The sequence below is a fragment of the Tasmannia lanceolata genome, unplaced genomic scaffold (genome assembly GCF_043159265.1).
Source record: "Tasmannia lanceolata isolate RefF3 unplaced genomic scaffold, GAP_Taslan_0.1 ptg000174l, whole genome shotgun sequence".
Lineage (NCBI taxonomy): Eukaryota > Viridiplantae > Streptophyta > Magnoliopsida > Canellales > Winteraceae > Tasmannia > Tasmannia lanceolata.
In genome coordinates this window covers 251,888-266,953 of record NW_027518850.1, presented here as the reverse complement: position 1 = coordinate 266,953, position 15,066 = coordinate 251,888, and the positions used below count along the sequence as shown (strand labels likewise).

General features: G+C 37.0%; 1 protein-coding gene across 1 annotated transcript; it reads left to right on the top strand.

Moving 5' to 3' along the window:
* Positions 1 to 1,664: 1,664 nt before the first annotated feature.
* Positions 1,665 to 14,717, top strand: LOC143866890 (uncharacterized). The gene is made up of 7 exons (XM_077376042.1): positions 1,665 to 2,225; positions 2,471 to 2,567; positions 2,653 to 3,117; positions 3,363 to 3,697; positions 3,781 to 4,197; positions 4,279 to 4,365; positions 14,619 to 14,717. The coding sequence occupies exons 1-7, from the start codon at positions 1,665 to 1,667 to the stop codon at positions 14,715 to 14,717; spliced, it is 2,061 nt and encodes a 686-aa protein (XP_077232157.1).
* Positions 14,718 to 15,066: the final 349 nt, after the last annotated feature.

Here is a 15,066-nt window from a genome sequence, read left to right as displayed (position 1 = left end):
CAAAAATGTCAAAGGGATGAGAGAGTTATGGTCTGTTTCGTAAAAACATGGTGGTATTGAAATCAGTCTGTATGTTCTCATCTTGATGTTTTCTTTTAGGCAGTGTTCGTTTGCCTTCCCGCGGTGTCGCGGTAAAGGAAAGTCGCGTATTTTTTCCCGAGAAAGTCATTTTTTAGTGTTCTCTTGCTTTCAGGAGAAACGGACTTTATATTACGTGGAAATAAAAAAAATGAGGTGGAAAATATGATTTTCTCGCGCTCACGGGGTTCCATTTCCGCCCAAAACTGTGGGATTTCTTTTCCTTTTCCCACGGGAAAATAAAACTCGGGTTTTATTTTTCGTCACTCCCTCTCTCGCGACGAAGCAGACGACCAACGGTGAGGTTTTTCTTCTCCGGCTCGTCTCCGGCTCCTCTCCTGTCGGTACGTCCCTCTCTCTCTCTCTCTCTCTCTTCGTCACTCCCTCTGTTGATTTGACGAAGCAGACGACGAAAACGGTGAGGTTTTTTTCCTTTTGAAGCATCTTTTCTGGCTCCTCTCTGCCTCCTTCTCCGGCTCCTCTCCGCCTCCTCTCCGGCAAGGTACCCCACTCCCTCTTCTCTCTCTCTGTCCCTCCTTTTTGTGATTTTTTTTTCAGATCTAGGGTTTTTTTTAGGGGTTTTTCACACATTTAACAAATTTGGGTTCGGATTTATGGGGTTTTTGTAATAGGGTTGCAGATTATTAATTTCTACACTGATTTTGCAATGGGGTTGTAGATCTGGGTTCAGATTGTTGGGTTTTTTATTGTTTCGGATTTATGGGTTCGGATTGTTGGGTTTTTTTTCAATGGAGTTGCAGATTATGGGTCTTTGTGTACATTTGGGTTCTGAATATTGAGGTATTTGCAATGGGATTGTAGATTTTGGGTTTCTTTTCACTGATATTGATTTTTTTGGGTGCATTTTTGTAGAGTAGGGGTTCATATTGTTTTGTTTTTTGCAATGTAGATGAATCATTATGTGTTATATCATTGATTTGTAATTTCTTTTGTCTTTTTTTACATTTGGGTTATGAATTTTGGGGTATTTCCAATGGGGTTGTAGATTTCACTGATTTTGAACTTTTTTGGGTTTTTGTTGTACAGTAGGGGTTCATGATTTTCGATTTTTTCACTATTTTTCAACTTTTGTTGCTGTTTTTCTAACAGTAGGGTTCGGATTGTTATGTTTTTGCAATGGAATTGCAGCTTATGGGTAACTGGACTGATTTTTAAGATTCTTGTTTTCTACATTGGTGGTTCTGATATAATAGTTTCGTTGTTGGGTGTGGATGATATGTGGGCGGATGGGTGTTGATGATATGTGGGTTTTGATGATATGTTGGTGGATGGTTGTTGATGATGTGGGTGGATGGGTGTTCATCGAAAACCCTAGGTTTTTTTGTTGGTTAAGGGTACTAATTTGAACTTTTACAGCATCTTTTCTAGAGCTTTTTTCTTTTTTTCTTCTTTTCTTGGGTGATTGGTAATGTTTTTTGTTATGTTTATCATAATGAATGGTTGGGTGTTGATGATACGAGGGTGTTTCTGATATAATGCCTTGGTGGTTCAGAGTTGAAGATATGTCGTTGTTTTCGATATAATGTTTTGGTGGTTCGGTGTTGCTAGTATTTAGGTTTCAAAGTATGGTTTTTAGTGGACTGGAACTCAAATATCTCGATGTAGGGCTACCATCAATCATCATGCCTCAAGAACTACCAAATAGGAGGACACTGATTATTCGAGCTGTAGCTCTAGTAATGGCTGCGGTAGCTACAGCGACGGTTAGGGTTAGACTTTACGTTGAGGAAAATATGACAAGGGGCCCTTATGAAAGTGGGTACGAAACTCGTAGGACATTTGTTATACGTGTTACGAATGCAGAGAATCATTGTATTGCGCTTCTGCGAATGGATGTTCGGTGCTTCCGCAGCTTCGTCGCGATATTTAGAAACACGGTCCTACTTGAAGACACAATACACTGTTGTGTTGAGGAACAAGTGGCAATTTTCTTACAAGTAATTGCCCACAGTCAAAGGAACCGTACTATTAGAGCATCCATTAGATGGTCAGGGGCCACTGTTTCGAAGTATTTTAACAAGGTTCTATGTGCTGTGCTCAAACTGCAAGAGTTGTTCATATTACCTCCATCAAGGGACACACCACATCACATTGCTGACAACCCGAATTTTATGCCGTACTTTAAGGTATCGTTTATTACCTTGTAGTAGCATGTAAGTTGCATAACAAGTTACTCATATGTCACCACTGACGGGTGACATTTTAAATGTCCATATTGTCGGATTGCATTGGTGCAATTGACGGGACACACATTCAAGTAACAGTAGCCGAGGATCTGAAACCTAGATTTATTTGTCGTAAGTAACAGTAACAGTAGCCAAGGATCTGAAACCTCTCAAAATGTGCTAGCTGTATGTGACTTGATCTGAAGTTTACTTACGTGTTAGCTGGGTGGGAAGGGTCGGCATCAGACTCTAGGGTCCTAGCATCTGCTTTATCAAAGCTGAATGGGATTCCTTGTTTACCAGGTACTACTGAGTTTGTCTTTTACTCCGTACCACTGTTGTTGTTTTCAGTTATGAAACTTATATATATCCCTTCGTGAGTCTGTAGGAAAGTTTTACCTTGCTGATGGTGGGTACCCATGCCAGAGAAATTTTATAACTCCTATCCGAGGCATTGGTTACCACCTAAACGACATTAGAGGGCGCAGACCTCGAACTGCAGATGAGTTGTACAATCAAAGGCATTCATCAGCAAGGAATGTAATCGAACGGACTTTCGGTGTCTTGAAGAAGCGATTCAACATAATTAATACGCCACCCATGTACTCATTCGAACGACAGGTCGACATAGTGTTAGCCTGTTGTTGCGTCCACAATCACATAAGGAGGGAGATGCCGAACGATACTTACATTCCAATTGTAGACAATGAGTTGGGACTAACTGTAGCGGAGGAGGAGGATGAAGAAGAAGAAGATCGTTTTCTTACTAGGGCTGAAGATGTGAGAGTGGGCAGTCTACTTCGAACAAGAATGATGAATCATATGTGGAATGATTTTCAAGCACAACGATGTGGTCGTCATTAGGATGACATGTTTTTGGGTTGTAATAATTTTATGACATTTCGATTAGATTTCTGCAACTGTGTTTCATCATATGTTGTTTGATTGTATTAGGATTCGGAATTTTTTGGGTTGTAATAGTAATCTGTTTCATCGTACTCTATTTAATGATATATTGTTGTGAGTGATTATTTGGATATTTTTGTACTATGTTCAATGGTACTCTATTTGATGATATATTGTTTCACAATGTTGTAGATATAATGGAATCAACTTCAGTAGAGAGGAGGAAGAAAAATAACTCCTGGAACGACGATATGGATAGGCATCTCATAGTAGCCATACAGCATCAGATTGCCGAGGGCCAGAAGGCCCCTAATGGTTTTAAAGATGCTGCGTACAGTGGCGCAGCGCAGGAGCTTACTATTGTCCTTAAAAAGCAGATCACAAAGGACCACGTTAAGAACCGTTTGAAGACGATGAAAACCAACTATAGGTTTCTTAACACTATCGTCAACCTGAGCGGATTTGGTTGGGATCCACAGCTGAAGAAAATATCCATTGAAGAGCAAGTGAAGAATGACTATTTGGCGGTAAGTATAAGTCGTCATAATTCCTTCATTACTTGAAGACACAATTTCGTCATAATCCTTACAATGCCTCGTTTTGTTTTCAGAGGAATCCTGAGCATTTATGCTTCTTTAATAACCGTTGGGAGCTATATGAGGAGATGAAAGTAGTGTTTGGGGAAGATTATGCCACTGGAGAGTTCGCTAGGGACAGACATGCCCCTTCTCAGGACACACAGGATGTTGAGGGGCTTTTCTCATCGAGCCAGGCAATAGGGCTCGATGATATGTTTGACGGTACGACCCCTGCTTTTACTCCTCCCCCAGCTCCTCGTGCTTCCAGATCACGTCATTCATCCCCAGTTAGAGACATCAATAGTGACTCATCGCCACTGAAAACCCCAGCATCAGGTAGTAAGGGGAAGAGGAAGAGGCGAACAAGTGGTGGACAACTTTCATCTGATATGACTTACTTGTCAGATAGTGTTATGATGGTTGCTGAGGCCATCATTACGACTGGTGAGGTCCATAGCCTTGCTGAATATGACTTACCTGTGGGTAGCAGATGAATTGCTATTTTTATTCCCCTTCCTGCTTCTGGGAAGGCCTACACAAAGGAGATTGTTGGTGTGGGTGATAGCAATATTGAGACAACATTCCTTCTTGATCTTGCTATCCTCTTCGTCGGATGGGTCACTTAGATTGGTTGGAGTGTTTGTTTAGGAGCTTAATTCAAACCAGAGTCAGTCTCCTCAACATCTTCACCCACTAGAGATGTTGTCAGCCCCTTCTAACCCTCAACCCCATCATTGGAATCCACATTTTAAAGGATTTTCTGATGGGTTTCAATTTCCAAACATCAATGTTTGTACATGGTTGTAACCTGTAAATGTATGACATATTATTTCAATATAAATCCAAACATTCAACTATATTCACTTTTGCAATTTTATGGTCTAATTATGAATCAATATTACAAGGATAGGCTAATGATTGGTGGAATTTGTATTGGATTAACTTTTCATAATCATGGCGAATTTTCACTTTATTTCTTTAATCTTTTTTATAATTTTTTTGTATATCGAGAAAAAGCATGAAAATGTTGATCGAAATTTATGTTCTCTTTGAAGAATTGGGGCATGTGAGACACTTTCTAACGATGTATAACTCACTAGAAAGATTGCCATACTTTGACTCATTAGGAAAAAAAATGTCATTCTTAGTCATTCTTTGACTAATTAGAAAGAAGTTCATGTTACTTTGTGATAAAATGGTTGAATCATGGCCTGCATGGCCTATTGAGATAGATAAGCTGCAGTCGAATTTCTTCGCCGAGGATAGCAAGATCAAGAAGGAATGTTGTCTCAATACTGCTATCACCCACAACAAGCTTAGTCAAGGGTATCATAAATTCAAAGTAGGGCCTACTAATGTAGAGTTAAGATCATCCATAGGTGGGTCCATGGTTAGAAGCACTAGTATGGGAAGAAGGTGAGAAGCCCATTGTGGACCGACCCACGGAACACTAGCATGATCGATTCTAGACCCACGCTTAATGTGACTTTTCTGTTTAGTTTTCCCAATACAGTTTACTTGGCAAGTATAAAGGCTTAGGAAACCTTTTCTCTGGATTTCTCAGATTTTCCTGCGCAAGTGAACAGGCACAGGATTCCTTTTCCTGCACAGTTTCCTTTCCTTTCTGCCACGTCATATTCCTTTCCTTTCCTTTGGTTTCCTTTTCCGAGAAAACAAGTGAACGGACCCTTATAGGCAACAAACGGCACCAAAAATGTCAAAGGGATGTGAGAGTTATGGTCGTTTTAGTAAAACATGAAGGTATAGACTTAAAAAACATCCACAACTCTCTCATTTTAAGTTAAAATTAGTTGAAATCAGTATCTGTCTTCTCATCCTGAAGTTTTCTTTCAAATATAACAAACGGCTCCAAAAAAGTAAAAGGGATCAGAGAGTCATGTTCTGTTTAGTAAAAACCTGGAGGTGCAGAATAAAACATCCCCAACTCTTTCAGTATAAGTCCAAGTCAAATCAAATCAATCTCTATCTGCTCATCTTGAGGTTATCTTTCAAACGCAACAACGACACCGAAAATGTGAAAGGGATGAGAGAGTAATGGTCTGTTTCGTAAAACATGGAGGTATGGTGTTAAAACATCCACAACTCTCTCATTTCATTTCCAAATCAAATGAAATCAGTCTCTATCTTCTCATCTTGAAGTTTTCTTCCGAAAACAACCAACGACACCAAAAAAGTCCAAATCAAATCAATTGTGTCTCTATCTGCAACTCTCTCATTTTAAGTCCAAATCAATTTAAATGAGTCTCTATCTGCTCATCTTGAAGTTTTCTTTCAAATCCAACAAACGGCACCAAAAATGTCAAAGGGATGGGAGAGTTATGATCTGTTTAGTAAAAACAGGGTGGTATAGAGTAAAATGTCCACAACTCTCATATTTTAAGTCAGAATTAATTGAAATCAGTCTCTATGTGCTCATCTTGAAGTTATCTTTCAAACACAACAAACGACACCAAAAATTTCAAAGGGATGTGAGTGTTATGGTCATTTTAGTAAAACATGGAGGTATAGAATTAAAAAATCCAGAACTTTCTCATTTTAAGTTAAAATCGAATGAAATCAGTATCTATCTTATCATCTTGAAGTTTTCTTTCGAATACAACAAACGGCTCCAAAAAAGTCAAAGGGATGAGAGAGTCATGTTCTGTTAAGTAAAAACATGGACGTGTAGAATAAAACATCCCCAACTATCTCATTATAAGTCCATGTCAGGTCAAATCAATCTCTATCTGCTCATCTTGAAGTTATCTTTCAAACGCAATAACGGCACCAAAATTGTCAAACGGATGAGAGAGTAATGGTCTGTGTAGTAAAACATGGAGGTATAGAGTTAAAACATCCACAACATTCTCGTTTTATTTTCAAATCAAATGAAATCAGTCTCTATCATCTCATCTTGAAGTTTTCTTTTGAAACAACAAATGACACTAAAAAAGTCCAAATCAAATCAATTTAGTTTCTATCTGCAACTCTCTCATTTTAAGTCAAAATTAATTTAAATGAGTCTCTATCTGGTCATCTTGAAGTTTTCTTTCAAATGCAACAAACTGCACCAAAAATGTCAAAAGGATGTGAGAGTTATGGTCTTTTTAGGAAAACATAGTGGCATAGAGTAAAACATCCACAAGTCTCTCATTTTAAATCAAAATCAAATGGCATCAGTCTCTATCTTCTCTTCATGATGTTTTCGTACTAACGCAACAAACGGTTCCTAAAAAGTCCAAGGGATGATAGAGTTAGGGACTGTGATGTAACATGGAGGTATAGATTAACATATCCATAACTCTCACATTTTAAGCCCAAATCAAATGAAGTCGGTCTCTTTGTGCTCATCTTGAAGTTTTCTTTCAAATGCAACAACTGCACCAAAAATGTCGAAGGGATGAGAAAGTTATAGTCTGTTTACTAAAAACTTGGGGGTTCGAGTAAAAGTTTCATAACACTCATTTTAAGTCCAAATCAAACGCAACAAATGGCACCAAAAATGTCAAAGGGATGAGGGAGTTATGTTATGTTTAGCTAAAACATGGAGACATAGAGTAAAACAAATACAACTCCTTCATTTTAAGTCAAAATCAAATGTAATCAGTCTATATTTTCTCATATTTATGTTTTCTTCCAAAAGAAATGAACGGCTCCCAAAAAGCCAATGGGATCTGAGAGTTATGGTGCGTTTACAAACATGGAGGTATAGAGTAAAATATCTGTAACTCTCTCATTTTATGTCAAATCAGTCTATAGCTTCTCATCCTAAAGTTTTCTTTCAAATGCAACAAACGGTTCCAAAAAAATCAAAGGGATGAAGAGTTAAGTTTCGTTTAGTAAAAAGATGAAGGTGAAGAGTAAAACATCCATAACTCTCTCAGTTTATGCCCAATTCAAATTAAATCAGTCTCTATCTGCTCATCTTGAAGTTTTCTTTCAAACGCAACAACAGTACCAAAAATGTCAAAGGAATGAGAGAGTTATGGTCTGTTTTGGAAAAACTAGGGGGTATCGAGTAAAAGTTTCATAACTCTCTCATTTTAAGTCCAAATCAAATGATATCAGTCTCTACCTACTCATGAAGTTTTTTTTCAAATGCCACAAACGGCAGCAAAAATGTCAAAGGGATGTGAGAGCTATGATGGTTTTTTTAGTAAAACATGGAGGTATAGAGTAAAACATCCACGACCGGTCATTTTAAGTAAAAAGAATAATGAAATATGTCTCTATCTTCTCATCTTGATGTTTTCTTACAAACGCAACAAACGGCTCCAAAAAGTGAAAGGGATGAGAGAGATATGTTTAGCAAAAATGTGGAGATATTGAGTAAAACAAATAGAACTCTTTCATTTTAAGTCAAAATCAAATGTAATCACTCTATATCTTCTCATCTTGATGTTTTCTTTCAAATGAAACAAACGGCTCCAAAAAAGTAAAAGGGATGAGATAGTTATAGCCTGCTTAGAAACATGGAGGTTTAGAGTAAAACATCCATAACTCTCTCATGTTAAGTCCAACTCAAATGAAATCCGTCTCTATCTTTTCATCCTGAAGTTTTCTAACAAATGCAACAAACGGCTCCAAAAAAGTCAAAGGTTTGAGACAATTATGTTCCGTGTAGTAAAAGCATGGAGCTGTAGAGTAAAACATCCACAAGTCTCTCTCATGTTAAGTCCATGTCAAATTAAATCAGTCACTATCTGCTCATCTTGAAGTTTTCTTTCAAACGCAACAACGGCACGAAAAATGTCAAAGGATGAGAGAGTTATGGTCTGTTTAGTAAAAACATTGTAGTATAGAGTAAAATATCCACAACTCTCAAATTTTAAGTCTGAATCAATTGAAATCAGTCTCTATGTGCTCATCTTGATGTTTTCTTTTAAAGGCAACAAACAGCACCAAAAATTTTAAAGGGATGTGAGAGTTATGGTCGTTTTAGTAAAACATGACGGTATAGACTTAAAACATCCACAACTCTCTCATTTTAAGTTAAAATCAGTTGAAATCAGTATCTGTCTTCTCATCCTGAAGTTTTCTTTCAAATACAACAAACGGCTCCAAAAAAGTCAAAGGGATGAGAGAGTCATGTTCTGTTTAGTAAAAACATGGAGGTGTAGAATAAAACATCCCCAACTCATTCATTATAAGTCCAAGTCAAATCAAATAAATCCCTATCTGCTCATCTTGAAGTTATCTTTCAAACGCAACAACGGCACCAAAAATGTCAAAGAGATGAGAGGGTAATGGTCTGTTTAGTAAAACATAGAGGTACGGTGTTACATCCATAACTCTCTCATTTTATTTCCAAATCAAATGAAATCAGAGTCTATCTTCTCATCTTGAAGTTTTCTTTCGAACACAACAAACGACACCAAAAAAGTCCAAATCAAATCAATTGAGTCTCTATCCGCAACTCTCTCATTTAAGTCCAAATCAATTTAAATGAGTCTCTATCTGCTCATCTTGAAGTTTTCTTTCAAATGCAACAAAGGGCACCAAAAATATCAAAGGGATGGGAGAGTTATGGTCTGTTTAGTAAAAACATGATGGTATAGAGTAGAATGTCCACAACTCCCACATTGTAAGTCCGAATCAATTGAAATCAGTCTCTATGTGCTCATCTTGAAGTTATCTTTCAAACGCAGCAAACGGGGCACCAAAAATGTTAAAGGGATGAGAGAGTTATGGTCTGTTTTGTAAAAACTTTGGGATATCGAGTAAAATTTTTATATTTCTCTCATTTAGTCCACATAAAATGAAATCAGTTTCTATCTGCTAATCTTCAAGTTTTCTTTCAAAGGCAACAAACGGTACCAAAAATGTCAAAGGGTTGTGAGAGCTATGATGGTCTTTTTGGTAAAACATGGCGGTATAGAGTAAAACATCTGCAACTCTATCATTTTAAGTAAAAAGAATAATGAAATCTATCTCTATCTTCTCATCTTGATGTTTTCTTACACACGCAACAAACAGCACCAAAAAAGTGAAAGGGATGGGAGAGTTATGTTATGTTTAGCAACAACGTGGAGATATAGAGTGAAACAAATACAACTCTTTCATTTTAAGTCATAATCAAATGTAATCAGTCTATATCTTCTCATCTTTTCTTTCAAACGAAACAAACGGCTCCAAAAAAGTTAATGGGATGAGAGAGGTATGGTCTGTTTAGAAACATGGCGGTATAGAGTAAAACATCCATAACTCACATTTTAAGTCCAAATCGAATGAAATCAGTCTCTATCTTCTCATCCTAAAGTTTTCTTTCCAATGTAACAAACGGCTCAAAAAAAGTCAAAGAAATGAGAGAGTTATGTTCTATTTAGTAAAAACTAGGAGGAGTAGAGTAAAAGATCCACAACTCTGTCATTTTAGGTCCAAGTCAAATTAAATCAGTCTCAATCTGCTCATCTTGAGGTTTTCTTTCAAACACAACAACCGCACAAAAAATGTCTATGGGATGAGAGAGTTATGGTCTATTTTGTAAAAACTTGGGGGTATCGAGTAAAAGCTTGATAATACTCTCTTTTTAAGTCCAAATAAAAAAAAATCAGTCCCTCTCAGCTAATCTTAAAGTTTTCATTTAAAGGCAACAAACGGCACCAAAAATGTTAAAGGGATGTGAGAGCTATGATGGTCTTTTTAGTAAAACATGAAGGTATAGAGTAAAACATCCACAACTTTGTCATTTTAAGTAAAAAGAATACTGAAATCTGTCGCTATCTTCTCATCTTGATGTTTTCTTACAAACGCAACAAACAGCTCAAAAAAAGTGAAAGGGAAGAGAGAGTTATGTTATGTTTAGCAAAAACATGGAGATATCTTCTCATCTTGATGTTTTCTTTCAAACGAAACAAACGGTTCCAAAAACGTCGATGGGATGAGAGAGTTATGGTCTGTTTAGAAACATGGAGGTATAGAGTAAAACACCCATTACTCTCTCATTTTAAGTCTAAATCAAATAAAATCAGTGTCTATCTTCTCATCCTATAGTTTTCTTTCAAATGAAACAAACAGCTCCAGAAAAGTCAAAGGGATGATAGGGTTATCTTCTTTTTAGTAAAATCATGGAGTTGAAGAGTAAAACATCCACAACTCTCTGATTTTAAGTCTATGTTAAATTAAATCAATCTCTATCTGCTCATCTTGAAGTTTTCTTTCAAACGCAACAACGGCACCAAAAATGTCAAAGGGATGAGAGAGTTATGGTCTGTTTAGTAAAAACATGGTGGTATAGTGTAAAATATTCACAACTCTCACATTTTAAGTCTGAATCAATTGAAATCAGTCTCTATGTGCTCATCTTGATGTTTTCTTTTAAAGGCAACAAATGACACCAAATATTTCAAAGGCATGTGAGAGTTATGGTCGTTTTAGTAAAACAAGAAGGTATAGACATAAAACATCCACAACTCTCTCATTTTAAGTTAAAATTAAATGAAATCAATATCTATTTTCTCATCCTGAAGTTTTCTATCAAATACAACAAACGGCTCCAAAAAAGTCAAAGGGATGAGAGAGTCATGCTCTGTTTAGTAAAAAAATGGAGGTATAGAATAAAACATCCCCAATTCTCTCGTTATAAGCCCAAGTCAAATCAAATCAATCTCTTTCTGCTCATCTTGAAGTTATCTTTCAAATGCAACAAAGGCACCAAAAATGTCAAAGGGATAATAAGAGAGTAATTGTCTGTTTAGTAAAACATGGAGGTATGGAGTTAAAACATCCACAAATCTCTCATTTTATTTTCAAATCAAATGAAATCAGTCTCTATCTTCTCATCTTGAAGTTTTCTTTCAAAAACAACAAACGACACCAAAAAAACCCAAATCAAATCAATTGGGTCTCTATCAGCAACTCTCTCATTTTAAGTCCAAATCAATTTAAATGAGTCTCTATCTGCTCATCTTGAAGTTTTCTTTCAATTGCAACAAACGGCACCAAAAATGCCAAAGGGATGGGAGAGTTATGGTCTGTTTAGTAAAAACATGGTGGTATAGAGTAAAATGTCTACAACTCCCACAATTTAAGTCCGAATCAATTGAAATCAGTCTTTATGTGCTCATCTAGAAGTTATCTTTCAAACACAACAAACGGCACCAAAAATTTCAAAGGGATGTGAGAGTTATGGTCATTTTAGTAAAACACGGTGGTATAGAATTAAAACATCCAGAACTCTATCATTTTAAGTTAAATCAAATGAAATCAGTATCTATCTTAAGATCCTGAAGTTTTTTTTCCAATACAATAAACGGCTCAAAAAAAGTGGAAAGGATGAGAGAGTCATGTTCTGTTAAGTACAAACATGGAGGAGTAGAATAAAACATCCCCAACTATCCATTATAAGTCCAAGTCAAGTCAAATCAATCTCTATCTGCTCATCTTGAAGTTATCTTTCAAACGCAATAAGGGCACAAAAAATGTCAAAGGGATGAGAGAGTAATGGTCTGTTTAGTAAACCATGGAGGTACAGAGTTAAAACATCTACAACACTCTCATTTTATTTCCAAATCAAATGAAATCAGTCTCTATCTTCTCATCTTGAAGTTTTCTTTCAAAAACAACAAACGACACAAAAAAAGTCCAAATCAAATCAATTGAGTCTCTATCTACAAGTCTCTCATTTTAAGTCCAAATCAATTTAAGTGAGTCTCTATCTGCTCATCTTGAAGTTTTCTTTCAAATGCAACAAACAGCACCAAAAATGTCAAAGGGATGTGAGAGTTATGATATTTTTAAGAAAACGTAGAGGCATAGAGTAAAACATCCACAAGTCTCTCATTTTAAATCAAAATCAAATGGAATCAGTCTCTATCTTCTTTTCTTGATGTTTTCTTTCTAACGCAACAAACGGCTCCAAAAAAGTCCAAGGGATGATAGAGTTAGTGACTGTGATGTAACATGGAGGTATAGATTAACAAACCCATAACTCTCTCATTTTAAGCCCAAATCAAATGAAATCAGTCTCTTTGTGCTCATCTTGAAGTTTTCTTTCGAACTCAAATACGGCACTAAAAATATCAAAGGGATGAGAGAGTTATGGTCTGTTTTGTAAAAACTTAGGGGTATCGAGTAAAAGTTTCATAACTCTCTCATTTTAATCCATCAAACGCAACAAATGGCACCAAAAATGTCAAAGGGTCCATTGTAAAAATGAGTCTAGAGTCCAGAGTCCATTGTAAACCCCAATGATGGTAGTTCATCTTCTGATGTACTTGATTCAAATTTCAATGAAATAAAGGATTCTTCTTCTGTGTACATTCCTGTCTCTATTTCTATTTCATTTACTGAATCTGCTTTAAAATTTGATAATTAATAATAACAATCAAGACTCCCCCTCTGACAAGAATGCCGATGACACTCCCCCTAAAATCAGACATATGATTCAACAGGAGGAGAATCGCCGAGCAAAATCGCTCGAAGAGAAAATTGAAACTGTGAATATTGGTGACTAAACCTTGATTCGGGAGATTCGGATTGGCAAAACTTTATTTCCTGAAGAACACGAATTGATCATCCTACTTAAAGAGTTCAAGAAAGTTTTTGCTTGGTCATATGATGACATGCAGGGATTAAGTGAAGAAATTCTTCAGCAACGCTTACCCTTAATTCCTGGTGCCAAGCCAAAGAAGCAAAAACTCCGTAAACTCAAAACTGAATGGGAGTTGAAAGTTTATGAAGAAGTTAAAAAGTTGTTGCAAGTAAAATTTATTCAAGTGGTCGAATATCCCGAGTGGCTTGCCAATATTGTACCTATGCCCAAAAAGGACGGAAAAGTTCGAATGTGTATCGATTTTTGAGACCTGAACAAGGCAAGTCCTAAAAATGACTTTCCTCTTCTAAACATTGATCTCCTGGTGGATAATACAGCTGGACATGCTCTTTTATCCTTTATGGATGAGTTCTCAGGCTACAATCAGATTAAGATGGTGCCCGAGGACATGATGAAAACAGCGTTCATTACTCAGTGAGGTACTTACTGCTACAAAGTGATGCCGTTTGGTCTGAAAAATGTTGGTGCTACATATCAAAGGGCTGCTACTACTCTTCTACACGATATGATTCATAAAGAGGTTGAAGTTTACGTAGATGATATGATTGTAAAAGGGAAGACTAGACCGGAGCATACAGCGTCCTTAAGAAAGTTCTTTGAGCGGATCAGAATGTGTCAGCTTCGCCTAAACCCGAGTAAATGTGTGTTTGGTGTCACATCATAAAAACTCTTAGGGTTTATGGTTAGCGAAAGAGGAATTGAGGTGGACCCACAAAAGATTAAGGCGATTCAAGAGATGGAGCCACCTAAGACAGAAAAGCAGATTCGAGGTTTCCTTGGAAAAGTCCAGTATTTGAGACGGTTCATCGGACATCTGACGATGACGTGTGAACCCATTTTCAAGCTTTTGAAGAAGAATTCCTCGAAGAAATGGAATGAAGAGTGCCAGGAGGCCTTTGAAAAAGTTAAGCAGTGCTTATCCTTACCTCCTGTTCTAACACCTGTCATTCCAGGCCAGCCGTTGCTGTTGTACTTGTCTATCACGGATACAGCGATGGGTTGCATGCTTGCTCAGCAGGATCCAGAGTCTAAGAGGGAGAAGCCTATCTACTACATTAGTAAGAAGATGCTAGAGTATGAATTAAAGTACACTGTTTTAGAAAAGACTTGTCTAGCATTAGTTTGGGCAACCCAGAGGCTTAGACATTATTTGCTGTCAAACAAGGTTCTTTTGCTATCATGGATGGATCCGTTAAAATACTTCTTTGAGAAACCCGCCCTTACAGGAAGAACTGCAAGGTGATTGTTATTGTTGTTTGAGTTAGACATCACTTACGTCACTCAAAAATCTATTAAAGGGGGGTCATTGCTGAACAGTTGGTTGATGTTCCTGTTGAAGAGAATGCTTTTCTTAAGGCAGAATTTCCTAAAGAAGAAATCATGGATATTGAAGAAGAGACTTCGAGTACTAAGTAGCTTATGTACTTTGATGGAGCTGTCAATAATCAAGGACATGGAGCAGGAGCTGTGCTTGTATCCCCCCGGAATGAGTACATTCCTATTTCAATTAAGCTACAGTTTGAATACACAAACAACATGGCAGAGTATGAAGCTTGTATTGCCGGATTACAAGAAGCCTTAGCTTTGCAGATTCAAGACACATTTACCGGATTAATGGGCAATGGAAAATGTGAGAAGACAGATTGATCCCTTATAATACATATTTGGAATCTCTGGTCAAGAAGTTCAGGAACGTCACATTCACTCACTTGTCAAGGACCAGAAATTATTTTGTTGACGCTTTGGCTACTTTGGCCTCGATGTT